This window comes from Gymnodraco acuticeps, unplaced genomic scaffold (assembly GCF_902827175.1).
Source record: "Gymnodraco acuticeps unplaced genomic scaffold, fGymAcu1.1, whole genome shotgun sequence".
NCBI lineage: Eukaryota > Metazoa > Chordata > Actinopteri > Perciformes > Bathydraconidae > Gymnodraco > Gymnodraco acuticeps.
In genome coordinates, this window is record NW_022992351.1 from 7,566,576 (window position 1) to 7,582,437 (window position 15,862).

Sequence of the window (15,862 nt, forward strand, 5' to 3'; positions counted from 1 at the left end):
TGCAGATGTTAAATAGGAAGTAAAAATTAAATTAATTAAAAGAGACAGCTCTCCAGACTAATCGATAGTCCACTACATTATTTGCACATATCGAAGTCTTTTGGCGTTACATTATATCCAGCGAGCGGTGACTGTACTGGGGGGCCCACGCATGCGCAGTCGCAGCCCCGGAGCCGCAGGAGATCATAGCTGGTAAGCCAAATTTCAGTTCCGAAATGATCTGCAAACACCAATTTATATCGCATTTACAGTGTTCCTCAAATAGTGCCAGGTACCAGCGTATTTACACCACATACGTTTGAAAGGGACAAGTGTAAATATGTTTTTTTGTTGAGGTAAAGCGTTTTGGCGTCAACCACAAAGCTTTCCATCTTAAAATATATATACGTGATAGTGCCGCGCGTTTAATTAACCTATCGTGTTAAATACTTTTAAATGATAAAAGCAATCTAACCGATATTAAATGCGATGTGTAGTATGCTTGTCGTTGTTGTGAGAGGGAATGTTGCTCATTCATTGGAGATGCAGCCGGAATGGGAGACAAGGTTCATTTTTCACTAAATGGGATTTTCACAGGATTTTAGACACTGCTGCTTTTATACATTTTTTTGTACTCATGGTTTTTCTTTTCCCTCCGCCATTTTAACTGAAATGTGCATGTTTTGAGTGTGTGGACTTATAAGCTTTTGTGTAAACATTTGTGAGTCACCATTAATGCTTTTTTTAAATTGGTGGTGGTATAATCGATGGCTGTTAAAGTCACAACGGGTCAGGCTATTCCTGGAGGAAGGCTTTGCTCAGCCATTATCTGTAAAAGCCACCCTTAAAAGTTTCTTATTTATTTTAAGTTATAAATAATTCTAATAAAAAGTATTTTTTGTTTACCTTTTGTAAATTTGATTCCATCTGTCTCAAATATTTAAAGGAAGAAATTGGAGAGAAAAACGTTTATAGAAATAGCCTTGTATTTTACTATGATGAGAAATATATCAAAGTGGACTATAATTTTAAATCTTACTAAAGCAATTAGTATCAAAAGTAAAGGTAGCCAGAGCCAAAAAAAGGTCCAATATAACTTTATTTATATATTATATCATTAGATATTTGTGTGTTTTGTCCAAACAGTGCAACATTGAAATTATTTAAAATAAAACATTCCAAAAACTTTCTTCTGCACTTTGAGAAGTTGAAACTAAATATTTTTGTATGAAAAATGAACACAACAAAAACAGTTTCTTATTATGGTCAAACTTGTTGTTGCTGTGCTCAAATCTTAATATGTAAAGCAAATCAATCTCTCAGATAACTTAAGTGGAATTTAAAACAAACAATATTTGTCCATTGAAAGGAAGTAGATGAGAAGTGCAAAGTCACATTAAAATAAACGGCTTTAATAAAAAGTACCTCAACATTGTACTTAAGTACAGTATTGGAGTACATGTTAAATTCCACCTCTGGAAGGCGGAAGGACAGAGGTTCTATTATAACTTTTTTTTATATAAGCAAAAATTACCACTTTACATGAGACAACCTTAGACATACAACACTTTTAATTCAGATATGGAAAACGTGTTATCTTGTCAGTCTTTGTATTGATGAAAACCTCCTCTGCCCTGCAGCGCTCCGGAGTAAGGGACAGCGACGCCATGATGAGTGCCAAAGTGAACATGGAGGCTCCACCCAAAGAACCTGACCGCACACCTTTGGACCCGTCCGCCTCCTTGTCCTCCAGCGAGGCCGTCCTTGTGTGTGGGAGTGATGGTGTGGCCAAGAAGGCTCGTCCCCAAACCCACACCACCACAGCTTTCCTCCTCCCAGGTGAACATGGGGGGGCAGTGTGGTCACATGGGTTTACAGAGACTATCCTTTAACTCAGAGTTCTACCGTATTATCAAGTACATCAACACTGACCTCTGACCTCTTTAAACTGATGATGATCACACTCAAAAGAGAGCATAAGCTTCAGGGTGCATTGGTAGCTGAACTGTAACTCAGTGTCAATATTAAATCATGTTTTAAAAATGATGTACCATCTTTCAAATGCTCTGAGTCAGATGCAAGATATGAGAAGCCTTTATTGATCCAGAGGTGACATGTCTTTCTGCATAATGTAAACACAAATACTATTTAGCAGATTGTCATGGCAACAAAGTATGGAAACATGGACTTAAAGGGGACTCCGCTGATTATCCGTCCCCAGGTCTTAGGGAAGCTGCTGTACATGTAACATTTTAAATCTATGGAGGATTCTTAAATGATAGTGTGTAGAGTGCTGAATAAAACCTAGTCTCTGGTAACACAGGCTAACATGTCAACCTAACTCAGTTTTGAACCAAACCAAATGATGCAACAAAATGAAAACATGACGTGGTAAATGAATTGTGCTGTCTTGCGTGAGATCAGATACATTATTAAGTGTGAATGCAACTCTCTGTTTAGCTCCTGCTGCCGGCCATCAGAAGCTGGATGTGACTCCAGCCATATCCGTTGGAGACGCAGGTAAAGGAGGCCGGGCCAATGAGACGACCACCCTGACAGCACAGGTGGGCGGGGCTTGTAGCATCGTCCACGTCCTGGAGTGGAAGGAGGGGATGGCCATCCTGCCAAGCAGCAACCTCAAGGTGAACCCGAGTTTGTGCCTTTATTCTTTATAGAGGATTTCAAGATGTTTTTGTTACTTGCTTGCCTTCTCCTAAAATAACATTATAGATCATCCAGTTGGCTCATTTAAATCTCATTCATCTTATTCTGACAGCAGTTTGAGTAACTTACATTATTGAAAAATATCCTTTCACCACATCAACTTCAGCAATGCCAGGAAAAAGAGACAAATCTGTGATAATTGATGTACGACTAAAGTCATTCATCTGCTGAAATTACAAAGTTTGAATGTCAAATTTGAAGATTTATGTTGTTTTTTCTGGTTTGTATTTTTGCTTAATTGAGTTCAATTTGACTTTTTGACTAGTGGTAAAGAATAAATTACGAAAACATTGTTGTTTTAATCCTTTGTCATGGATATAAAGAAGCAACCATTTTTTTTAAACAGAGGGATATATTGACGGTGTGTGTGTGTGTGTGTGTGTGTGTGTGTGTGTGTGTGTGTGTGTGTGTGTGTGTGTGTGTGTGTGTGTGTGTGTGTGTGTGTGTGTGTGTGTGTGTGTGTGTGTGTGTGTGTGTGTGTGTGTGTGTGTGTGTGTGTGTGTGTGTGTTGTAGTTCTGTGTGAGTGACGTAGGTACCCTGAGCACGCTGATCAGCCCGGGGACGACCAGCAGCACCGAACCAGCAGCCGGGACTTCTGGGAGATCTTGTGACGCAGAAACCGCTCCATCAGAAAGGCCAGGTAGAGTCATGGTTTCATACTGCCAATTTACTCATCCAACAGAAAATGATATACCTTGAAATACATTTTTTATCTGCTTTTAGGTATCACATCGTTTTTTAAATCACACATTTGATCCGTAACGCTTTTGTATGATAGTGATGTGAAACATCTTCATGTATTTGCTGGTGTTGCAGGTGTCATGCTAGTTAAGGAGAGTTGCTTTTCTATACATGGATGCACTTGTATTTGAAGTGTTTTGCAGCGTGCCCTTTTCAATCATCACTTGAGCAATAATTACATCAGCTGCAGCAGAGCTTCTCAAGCCGAGTGAAGAGTGCAGCTGCAGGTTCATGATAAAAATACCACAGGCATCACTTACATGTTTGGTCAAATCAAAAATCCAACAGAAAATCCTAAAAGTAATCATTCAGTGGTTTAAATAGTCAAAACAGTAATAGATCAGAAATACTGTAAAAGTGTTACAGTACCCATGCAGGTTCAAGACACTGAATCATTTGTATTTATAAGTTATCCTGTCTAATCAGTCTGACTCTCATCTGTCAGATGTGTTGGCTCCTGTGGGCTCAGCGAGAGGAGCCGTGGAGCCGGAGAGGTTTGTGCCGGTGGTCAAACATGAGGTCCAGGTGGGACTGGGACATCAGAACCACGATCCCCGAGCTCAGAGGAGCTACACCGAGGAGCTGCGCAGAGAGCCAATCACTGACAAGTATGATGGCAACAGCTGCTTCTGCTCTATGCTCACTCATGCACCTCTGTATACACGTGTGTGCACAGGCACTTTTAATCATTTGTGTATAGGCAAGGCAAGTTTATTTATAAGGCACATTTCAACACAAGGCAATTAAAAGTGCTTTACAAAAATAAAAGACATTAAGAGCATTAAGAAATAGGGCAGCGGAAACACGTTATAAATGACATTTAAAAACAGTCATTAAAAAGCTAAGATAATTAAATAAACATGAATAACACAGGTATAAAATACATGAATAAACCTTTCTATTAAAGCCTCCCCAAGATCTTTTTTAGTTTCCCAGAAAGTTCCCTTTCTTTTTTAGATTCCCTGAACCTGGATTTTAAACCTATTGTTTTTAGATTTCCTATTGTGTATATATAGCTGCAGGGATAATGAGTTATTGCAATCAACCCGGAAGTTAGCATTGCACTGGTTTCCTTGAAAAAAAAGCCAATGGGGCTTTAGTTTGTATTATTGCAAATAACAAACTTTGTGGCACAAAAACGTTACGATACTTAAAGTGGCACCACTACCACTTAATAGAAAAGTTTCCTATGTGTTCGTCGTCATGACGGTAAATGCCCCGGCAACCTCTGTAGTCTCATTTAGTCTCTTGTAAGCAACTAACTTTTTAAAACCCGAATAAAATTCAAAATTCACCTGTGTCATGAGTATTAACTGACGTATTTTAAATTGAAAACAAAACATGAAAATCTCTGAATCTTGTGTTCACCAAAAAGCCACAGACCTCAATACAAGGAAACCACGAGTGCACAAATACACAGTTCTGGGTTTTAAGACCCATTCCTAAAGCTCTGCATTAATTATCACCCTTATATTTTTATCCTGGTAGACATATTATTTATTTGGTTGATGGTGTATCTTCCCTCACTGAAGTAGACATTTTGAGACAAATAGGGAACACTAAAACCATAAAGCAACATCAGTCCTGCAGCGGAGAGGCAGACACAAATATCATCACAACAGAAAACCAGCTACGCTCAGGTGATGTGTGTGGAAACGAGCACTCTTTTTTATTTCTCCTCACCTCAGGAGGAGTTTCGGGGTGGAGAAGGTGCCAGCAGGCGGGAGGGTCTCCTCTCTTAACCCCGACCACCTGAAGCCCATGAGGAAGAGGAAGAGGAAGGAGTACCTGAGTCCCTCTGAGGAAGACTCTGACATCGAAGGCACGGTGGGACTGCATTGTTATTAACATTTAACACCTAGATATGACTCAGATTTAAGTGATGTGGTTGATAAAGGTCATGGAAAATAATCATTTAATTAATAACAATGTAATGTGTTTCCTTTAATTCAGTGACAGTATTTTCTTTCTACTTTTTGACTTTCGTTTAATTTTTCTTTTTCTTAGGATGAGAAGACGGATGATTCTAAAGCAGACTGCAGGCTCATCAGAGGAGGTTGAACTCATATATGTCTTATTTGTCTGTTTTATAATTTGTCATCCTTTCTTGTTTTTCTTTAGTTATGTTAAGGTACATTGAATTGAATTGAATTGAATTTATTTATTTAAAACAAGGGACAGTGTACATTAATCAACATATTAAAAACATGTAAAAGTACTCGAATTAGCCAAAAGGCTAGTTTTCATATCACATCACATCTTCTGTTTGTTTCACTTCCTCCTCTCCCTCTTACTAACAGACCTGGCTAAGATGTAGAATTTAGAGATATAAGATATCCTTAATCCCATATATGTGCAGACGAAATGACAGGGGATTTATGAGTATATACTGTAGCATAGAATTGGGTATATTTGTAAGTATGTTTATAATGTTGTTGTCTGCTATAAGATAGATAGATAGATAGATAGATAGATAGATAGATAGATAGATAGATAGATAGATAGATAGATAGATAGATAGATAGATAGATGGATAGATGGATAGATGGATAGATGGATAGATAGATGGATAGATGGATGGATGGATGGATGGATGGATGGATGGATGGATGGATGGATGGATGGATGGATGGATGGATGGATGGATGGATGGATGGATGGATGGATGGATGGATGGATGGATGGATGGATGGATGGATGGATGGATGGATGGATGGATGGATGGATGGATGGATGGATGGATGGATGGATGGATGGATGGATGGATGGATGGATGGATGGATGGATAGATAGATAGATAGATAGATGGATGGATGGATGGATGGATGGATGGATGGATGGATGGATGGATGGATGGATGGATGATGGATGGATGGATGGATGGATAGATAGATAGATAGATAGATAGATAGATAGATAGATAGATAGATAGATAGATAGATAGATAGATAGATAGATAGAAGATAGACAGACAGACACCTTGTTTATCCCAAATTGCGAAATTATTTTGTTCCACCAGCAGTGTCAAGCAAGTTAAAAATGTTTAATTAATAAACTCAATAGCTTTACTTCACTATAAAACTGATTTAATGACAAGTCAAGTCATAATAACATACTCCTGACAACCTGTAATTCCATACAAAGACAATAACAAATTAGGACTTTCTATTTTTAAGTTTTCCATCAAGTTAAATGAATATCTCTCTGACATGTTGTATTTTTTAAACGAGACGCTGCATTTAATTTTCCAATAGTGACAAATGATCCTGTTATCCAGCCCCTTTATGTCTTTAATTTGTATCGTGTCCTTCCCTGACCTTTATGTCGTTTCTCTCTTGTCTTAAATTATATTCCTCCATGTAGGAACATTAGCTGCTTCCCTCCTACTTACCAACTTCCTTCATGTGTTCTTATTCAATGTTTTTCCTCTTTCCATTTGCTCTCATAAACAAATAATGACTTTATTTGTGTTTTTGTTGAAGCTGGAGACAGTAAGACAGAGCAGTGGACGTGGGCTCAGTATCTGGAGGAGACCAAATCTGTTGCGGCGCCCAACAACCTTTTCCAGGAGGTACTGTATGTTCGAGTTTAATATTCAGACTGCAGTTTCTGGCCATGTACTCACAGGTTTACCCACTGTGCCCATGATTTGTACTGCTTTTCTTTACTACCACTGCAGCTCTATTTATAGCACAGGGACAGATCTATAGCCCTGAGTGGAAAAATAGTGCAACATTGTCAAGGAAGGAAATGAGAAATGTAAATGTATCTGGGACACAGAGATGTATGCAGCCGAAGGACATTACATACATTCTTATTCTGATAAAGAGTGGGGTTGAGTTATGTACATTTGAAGGTTATTTTATTTCAAAAAACGTTTAAAAAACGATGTTAAAATAAAACTCTGTAATCTCATCTTTTCTTTGTTTGTTGTTCGGATCCAATTTCCCGCTCTCCTCTATTTTCAGTTTATTTTATCCCCGTGGTGTGTACTAAAATACTCTGTCTATTTCTTCCTGGGACCAGACACAGAGAGTGCCAACAGTGAAGAACGGTTTTAAGCAGGGGATGAAGCTGGAGGGAATCGACCCGCAGCATCCGTCCATGTACTTTGTTCTCACCGTGGCCGAGGTGAGCCAGACGGCCATTATCACGGTCGATGCGTCTTAATGGCCCTGTTGATTATTGAGGATGATAAACAGTCATTCACTGGCAGGCTGCTCTGCATGCAGGTGGAGATCAGCTGGTTTGTTTGGTCTCATGCGTTGTGTCCTCTTGCAGGTCTGTGGTTACCGGCTGCGGCTTCACTTTGACGGCTACTCCGACTGCCACGACTTCTGGGTGAACGCCAACTCCACCGACATCCACCCCACAGGCTGGTGTGAGAGCACGGGACACAAACTGCACACTCCCAAAGGTCAGAGGTCACGACATATTGAAAAGACCAATGGACAAAGAGAACCTAAAAATAATAAACAGCATGCTTCACTTATGCAGTTTCAACCTATTGTAGAATATTTTGAGATGATCCTTTTTGCTAACCTTAATATTGCCTGTGTTTACATTCATTAAATTAAGAACTTTTCGCATGTTCTCACATCTTTTCATATTCCACTCCAAATTCATTGCTCTCATATTATCATGGTATTAAAATGGAAAATATATTGTTTATTGTATTTATTCATGGGACAATTTATCGTCAATCAAAAACAGTTACTTTGACAGGTCTAATTGTATGTGCATTTTGTCTAAATGCTAAGCTATGTTAACCATCTTCTGGCTGTAGCATCATATTTAACGTAAATATATCAGATAAGCATCCTCTAACTTCTCAACAAGAGAAAATGTCAAAATATTCCTCTCAATGATTGAATGCTTTACCGAACATGGGTCTTTTTAATCTTCTCTGTATCTCTGTTTTTCCTGCAGGCTGTAAAGAGGAGGAGTTTACCTGGGCCAACTACCTGAGAATGACTAAAGCACAAGTGGCGCCCAAAGAGCTGTTTGCCAGTCTTGGGAGGGTAACTGCCACTATATAATATACGGTAGTAGCATTATCTACAAGCATGAGTGGATGAGGTGAGAATGATTTAGGGTCGTGAAAACTCTGGCTCCAATCAAAAGCAAATATAGTAAAAAACGATGTTTCAGTTATAGTCTCTCAGAAAATATATAACTTGTATAGAAAAGGATAGTTGTGTTCATGTTGACTTGACTTCCTCCTGCTAGCTAATGTTTAATTCTACCAGCGTTCAATCCCAATTCATCAAACTGTATCCTTCTGGCACTCGTACTATTGGTGGATTCAACACATTTAGATACAGTCAAATTAATAATAACTTTGTCAACAACTTGTGCATAATTTAAGTCCACAGCTCTGTCCCTCTCTACTTCAATATGCCCTTTCTACTCTCTGTTTAGGTTGATGTGAAGAGCAGTTTTGAGATAGGAACGAAGCTGGAGGCAGTGGACCGTATGAACCCCTCCCTCATCTGCGTAGCCACCGTCACTGACGTGGTGGACGACCGCTTCCTGGTGCACTTTGACAACTGGGACGACACGTACGACTACTGGTAAGCCTCAGAAACAGAAACAGGATGTGTGGGCTAAAGATATATCTATATTTTATATTATTACATTACACTTTATGAAATTGCTAAAGCAAGTCAAACTATGCAGGTGTGATTCCAGCAGTCCATACATTCACCCGATTGGTTGGTGCCAAGAGAGGGACCTCCCACTAACACCACCCCAAGGTGACCAGTGTGTTTACTGTTTTCATTCAATCATGTTCATATTTAATCATTTTTGTAAAAATGCCTTGATGATGTAATGCTTTGAGTTCAAATATCTTCATTTGGGGGCTTCAATGTATAGCCCTAGTAAGCATTGCCTTTAAAATAATAACAAACATTTGCACAAATAGAAAGACTCTTAAGGGATGATTTTATATGTTTCTATTAAGGTACAGATGTGAATTTATTTTCTGATGCACCAGATTACCCAGACCAGGCCCGGTTTATCTGGTCTCAGTACCTGGAGGAGACTGGGTCCAAGGCGGTGGCTGCAGACGCCTTCAAAGTGGTGAGGACTAAGGATAAATGTACTCTTTTTCATCCAATTAAAAAATGATATGAAATGCTGACACATATCTGTAGTACACTAACTCTGGATAACAACGTAACACCACCTCACTTCAAAACATCCGAACCATCCTGTCCTACTTAGCTGGAGTGTGGATCTGTGGTATGGCCCGGCGGATAACAGCAGCATAGCCAAAATAACCAAAATCATATAGAAAACACAGCTAACCAATTGAGGCTGCGGTAGACCAGAAACCTGCAAGGTAAAGGTACTGGTTTTGCAATGAAGTCTTGTTCAAAGATGACATCTTTGCTACATGTAGTTTCCCATCTAACTCCCCTAATTTCCTTTAATCTCCCTGATGTAAAATATCTAACAAAAGGCATACAATTCTGCAAATCAAATAGTAGAAATTATGTTTCCAATGCTTTATAGAATGTATGTTTGACATGTTTGGTTCCCATCATCCTCTGCGCGTCCTCTCCAGCGTGCGGCCCACAGCTTCCAGACTCAGATGAAACTGGAGGCCGTGGACAAGAGAAGCCCCGGTCTGATCAGAGTGGCGTCAGTGATGGAAGTGGAGATTCATCGCATTAGGGTAATACTCTGTATGGAGCGCTTTTATTTATAAATATATAAGTACTAATATCTAAGGTTAAAATATTACCATTAAGTGATTCTGTACATCTTTAACCAACCCTGAAGCTATCATAGGAATTGTAGCTGTTTATTCATGCAGAGTATATATTGATGCTACTTCAGGTCCATTATGATGGCTGGAGTCACGTCTATGATGAGTGGATGGACTCAGATCACCCCGACATCCACCCAGCAGGCTGGTGTGAGGCGACCAATCACCCGCTCAAAGTTCCCCCGCGGGACTCCAAAACACAGCAGCCGCACGGGAGCAGCCTGCACTTCAGTCCAAACTGCAAGTTGATTTTCTTCAAAACTCAAATCAAAGTTTATCATTAAATTAAAGAACAAATACATTTGTTGTAATCAAAAGATGTCTTTGATGACAATTAAACTGGGGAAGGGGAGAGATTGTACATTTAAATGTTAATTCAAATTAGAACACCTTTGTTTTCTAAACTATTGAACTTTTAAACCTTTTTGCAACTGTTTTACTGTTTGCACTATTCCACTATTTACTCTGTTGCTTTTTCATTGGTTTGCATGCAATTGGTTTGATTCATTACATTTCTCTCATCAATGTCCATTTTATAAAACTAGTTTCCATATATGTTGCTGATATATACATGATGGTTTTAATCAGTAAGTATTAGAGTGACAACTCAAAATGTTAGCTGAGAAATAGGCCCATTAAACTTTCCACCACTTGGTAGCAATTGGCATAATCTCCCTTACTGCTTTAATATTGTCTGCTTACTTTAATATTGTCTGCGTATCTGTATTATTGTGTTGCATTGTTGGAGAAGCCTGTGACCTAAGATTTTCAACGACATAATTACTCTGTAGCTATGTTAGTTTGACAATAAAGAACCTTGAACCCTTGAACCTTGAACCTACTGCAGCATTGCAAGGGGGTTTGTGAACTAGTTTTTTAATGTGTATTTTTGAATGTACAGGTATGAGGGATCTTCCCCCCATTACAGGCCAGTCCACCTACCCCTCCTCTGTTCCCTGTAAGCCCATCAGCCACCCGAGAGCCAACAAGTACAGCTTCCACAACAGGTCAGCTGATCTCAACTCTATCACCAGGTCAATTAAAACTTTATTCAGCAGGCCAACCATTCAAAATACGCATCACAGTTAAATCAAGAAATCTAACATCTTCTTAAAATGCACTCAAACAGGAAGTGTCCTACTCCTGGTTGTGATGGTTCGGGCCATGTGACGGGGCGTTTCACGGCCCATCACTGCATATCCGGCTGCCCATTGGCTGAGCGTAACCAAGGCAGGCTGAAGGCCGAGCTGTCAGACTCTGAGTGCAAGAGGACCCTCTTCCTCAGCCAGAGACCCAAGAAGACCCATTACCGTGGCAGGTAAGAGTGTGTGTGTGTGTGTGTGTGTGTGTGTGTGTGTGTGTGTGTGTGTGTGTGTGTGTGTGTGTGTGTGTGTGTGTGTGTGTGTGTGTGTGTGTGTGTGTGTGTGTGTGTGTGTGTGTGTGTGTGTGTGTGTGTGTCCACTTCTATCTAGTCTGTGTGCTAAATATAATATAAAATTCAAAAAATATATTTGAAAATAACTCATCAGCTAATATTTTTTTTTTTTTAATTCAAGTAAAACATACTCAACAAATACACACATTTCACACTTCAGCTTTTTTATGCTTTCTTTAATTGTTCATCCAAAGAGTTTTGCAAACTGTCCGTTACCTTTTAGACACAACCGTATACAAGTGTGATCGTGTGTATCTTAAACACATAGCAGCGAGAGAATCAGGTACTGAGCATCTCAGTGCTTAATGTAAAACATACGGCCTGATTATCCCATTTGTACCTACACAATAATAATACAATAATTAACCATTTCTTATCGTAAAAGGCACATATTCCAGGCTTCGCTAACTATTTAAAGTGATACGGAGCAACGGAGGACGATTTGGTGGGCAAGATATAATCTACGAAATGTAAACAGTTTCATTAAAATGCTTTAAGCAACAATGTGTTAACCAATAAACTATCAAGTTATTACACAGATAATATGTGCAAAACCCATCCGCACTTTCTGGATGAAGGTGAAATAGTTGATGAGTTTCTTGGGGTAAGCCAAATCTAAAGCGTACATCAACCCAGACAGCAATAGAAATGCATCTGCTAACCTGGGGATATCCCTGATCACAAAATCATCTTCCACCACATTAGCAGTACCTGCAGCCCTGGGATGAACTGGACTTGTAGTGCTCTCGGTGACAACGCTGACGATAGCAACAGCCGTGTGACTGAGGTCTGGCTGGTCCAACTCCCCCACCTGGGAGAAGAGAATCCAACTGTAAGGTTAACTTGTAGAAACTAGACATTTGCACTTACATTACAGTTGACTATCTCCCACATTCTTAAACTGATATATTTATATAAGTATATAAGTAGGTATTTAACATGTGACTAATTTACAGTCCACAATCTAACAGGTAGGTATAGAAGCAAGAATTTGATAGGTGGCTATTTGGCTATAGCAAATCATCAAATCATCAAAAAAGTTGTTTGACTAGAAATTCTACAGGTAAATATTAAACTGGTAGAAAAAAGGGAAAGTTTGAATGTTTTGTAGTGGGATTGTATGAGGTAGTTATCCATAGTCAGTGTATTATATACAGTAGATGGGGGTCAGCCAGCCCCAATGTACTGCTGTGGAAGGGGGTGCAACAAATGTATTGTAGCAACCTAAAAAGAACGGCTTACAGAAAAAAAAACTGAACCACACTGGGACTGTGTGTGCGTGTGTGTAACTTTTTAGTTCATAGCACTCTGTTTTCTTTAGCCTCTCTTGTTATGTCTCCTCTGTGCTTTTGCCAGTGTGTATTTTTGTGTGCGTGTTTTTGAAGTTGTGTATGCATTTCCACAGTGTAGAGTAGAAAGCTAGTAGTAAAGCTTATTGTTTAAAACTTAAACCACTGTATTGCAAGGTTTCACAAAATGATATTAGTGAGTCATATTGAATTCAAACAGAAGCTTGAACGGCATTAAACACTTTAATTAAAACCAATTGATCAATGGATCAACCATAGTTAAGACTTAGATGGTAAGTTTGTATCTTACTTGGCTAAATTAAAAGTATCAATACCATCAAATATTTCAGACAAAAACAAATGTCATCCATACTCTGAGATCTATTTATTATGACGAGAGACTAATAGGATGAAAAGGAAATAGGGAGAATCAGTCCTGCTGAATCCATCCATGCTCAGTTCCTGGCCTCTCATCTTCCTCTCTGCTCTTCCTCTCATCCTCAAATAGTCATTAGGTTTAATGGTAATTCAGCCCAGCCGTCTTTCCACATTAGCTAATGTGCATCAGAAACGCCAGGAGTGTGTATGTATGCAGTTCATGTCCACACTATCTGGAACCCATCCAATGTATGCGGCTCTGTGTGCAGCATTGGGAAGTGTGTTTCTGTGTGTGTGTGTGTGTGTGTGTGTGTGTGTGTGTGTGTGTGTGTGTGTGTGTGTGTGTGTGTGTGTGTGTGCGTGTGTGTGTGCGTGTGTGTGCGTGTGCGTGCATTCATGTTTGGTTTTGACTCACATTCATCTTTTCCTCTGTTTTCAGGATTGGCCGTCCTCCCAAATACAGGAAGAACCAGCAGAGAGACTACCACAGTGAGTTGCCTGTCAAACCTGTAGCCTTATCCTGCTTTAAGGAGCGTATTATGTCTTTCAGTGGAAAGATATCATGTCTCTGCTGACTCATGTCTGTCCATAGGCACAACACCGTCTTGTTTTCGTTAACTCATTTTAACGCTTTGACATGAAAATTATCCAATGGCAAAATGCCGGATAACAAACGTTTGGTTATAAGCCTTCAAGGCACATTTAACTTGTGGCAGGGCAAGGTCACATACAGTATATGCAAAATTCACATCACGTTTATTTTCATTATATCCGAGCCAAGGGGCGAATAAAACATTCAGGTTCAACTATAGTGAACTTTGGCGTCTGTAGCTATACGGCAGTACAATTATTAGAAACACCTGTTATTATTAAGCCAAATGTTTGTGTGTGCATGTTTGTCCTCAGACCTGTCCTCGGAGGGCGTGTACCCGTCCCTGTTCATGTCCGCTCTGAGCGGTCAGACAGACAGGACTCTGTCTCTCTGCTGGGAGCAGCACTGTAAGCTGCTGCCCGGCGTTCAGGGCATTCACGCCAGCCAGGTGGCAGCATGGAGCGTGGAAGAGGTGAGAAAACCTCGGCACTTACCCATATATTTATATATCTATAAATGGTTGGTTCGTTTGATTATTTGAAATCTGATGTGTTTGTGCCACAGGTCTTCATGTTTGTACAGAATCTAATCGGCTGTGAAGAACAGGCTTGTCTCTTCAAAGAAGAGGTGAGACCACATTTTATGCTCGACACATGCCCAAATGTAGACGGGCCTATACAGTATTTATTGTCAGGTTCCAACAGTCTGTTACCTTTTTGCTGATGAATGGTATGTCACCATTTTTTTTTTGTTGGCTTTAAAAACATAATGATGATGTATTTGCAACAGTTTCTAACTAAGTACAATTAATTAAGTTTTCCAAAAATGCTCAGAAGCCGCATCCTTTCCAGTTCAATTCCAGCAGGGGATCTTTATTTCATTTCCTACCTTTTCCTCCTCACATTAAATACATCACAACCTTTTTTTCTGACAGACACAGACCAACAACTGATCTTGATAACAGTTAGAGTTAAGACAACGTTATTTAGCTTCCTCAAAACGTCCTCCATCCATCTGATACCCCAAGTAGCAGAGGACAAGACCAACAAATTCAAGTTTTTTCCTAACCTGTAATCTCGAGTTGCATCACGACAGTTGTGTGTGTCCCCCCCCCAGATGATTGACGGCGAGGCCTTCCTGCTGCTAACCCAGACCGACATTGTGAAGATCATGAGCATCAAGCTAGGCCCCGCGCTCAAGATCTCCAACGCCATCCTCATGTTCAAGAGCACAGACGAGGTACTCAAGTGATCCCGCCCTCACCTGACCTGGGATCATCATGTGCCAAATTCATTCTGTTACAGGGAAAAAAGACCCTGACCCCTTTTTTCATGTGTTTGGTGTCCTGTACCCATCAGAGAGAGGGGGGTGGGGGGTGAGGTGCGATCAGGGTTAAAGAGGAAATAAAGGAGAGAGGTTAGAAGAAGAAAAAAAAGGAAAATCCATTACAGTAATATTTGTACTTTTACTTCCTGAATGAGAATCACTCATATTGATGCAGGCCTTAACACAGGCAGTGTTGGGAAGATTACTTTTTACATGTAATAGGTTACAGATTATTTACCCTAAACAAAAAAAAGTAGTGTCTCTTTTAAACCCTTCATCAGGTAATGTAACTCATTACATTTGGTCACTTTTCTAACAGATTAGTTGATTAGTAACTGTTTGATTCACAGTAACTAACAACTATAGTTATTGTAGTATAATAAAATAATGCTTGTTACATGGAACTAGTAACTCCCCAACATTGTCAGACACGTTATGGAAATAAAAAAGTACACATGACAATTTTTACAAGACATACCGAGATTCGGACTCAACTGGATTTACAACATTGGTTAACTAAAAGGGAAAAGAGAAGACTGTGGATGTGGGGGGAGGGGGGGGGGGGGGGGTGCAGACAAAAGACAGTAGACAAGGCTGGTCAGTGAGGCTCCTACAAGCCTCA

The 15,862-nt window shown here is 39.7% G+C and overlaps 1 protein-coding gene across 8 annotated transcripts; it reads left to right on the forward strand.

The window, feature by feature from the left end:
- The first annotated feature begins 160 nt into the window (after positions 1-160).
- Positions 161-15,808, forward strand: l3mbtl1 (L3MBTL histone methyl-lysine binding protein 1). 8 transcript variants are annotated; one of them, XM_034208858.1, is made up of 22 exons: positions 161-192; positions 1,620-1,818; positions 2,440-2,621; positions 3,218-3,344; positions 3,891-4,053; positions 5,134-5,272; positions 5,453-5,501; positions 6,928-7,016; positions 7,472-7,576; positions 7,727-7,862; positions 8,375-8,466; positions 8,867-9,018; positions 9,125-9,201; positions 9,411-9,529; positions 10,017-10,127; positions 10,292-10,460; positions 11,122-11,254; positions 11,350-11,538; positions 13,762-13,811; positions 14,217-14,386; positions 14,479-14,541; positions 15,031-15,808. In XM_034208858.1, exons 2-22 carry the CDS (start codon positions 1,647-1,649, stop codon positions 15,163-15,165), a joined length of 2,622 nt encoding a protein of 873 aa, XP_034064749.1. In that variant the 5' UTR covers positions 161-192; positions 1,620-1,646; the 3' UTR covers positions 15,166-15,808. The 8 variants fall into 8 exon arrangements, with proteins under 8 accessions (XP_034064749.1, XP_034064751.1, XP_034064752.1 ...); XM_034208860.1 differs by having other exon boundaries at positions 14,229-14,386; XM_034208861.1 differs by having other exon boundaries at positions 11,122-11,227.
- Positions 15,809-15,862: the final 54 nt, after the last annotated feature.

What these genes read in the sequence shown, in the direction of transcription:
- l3mbtl1 (XM_034208858.1), top strand. Translation starts at nt 1,647, where the DNA reads ATGATGAGTGCCAAAGTGAACATGGAGGCTCCACCCAAAGAACCTGAC. An exon ending in CAGCATGGAGCGTGGAAGAG is followed by an intron (nt 14,387 to 14,478) that starts GTGAGAAAACCT and finishes TTTGTGCCACAG; the next exon opens with GTCTTCATGTTTGTACAGAA. An exon ending in CTTGTCTCTTCAAAGAAGAG is followed by an intron (nt 14,542 to 15,030) that starts GTGAGACCACAT and finishes TCCCCCCCCCAG; the next exon opens with ATGATTGACGGCGAGGCCTT.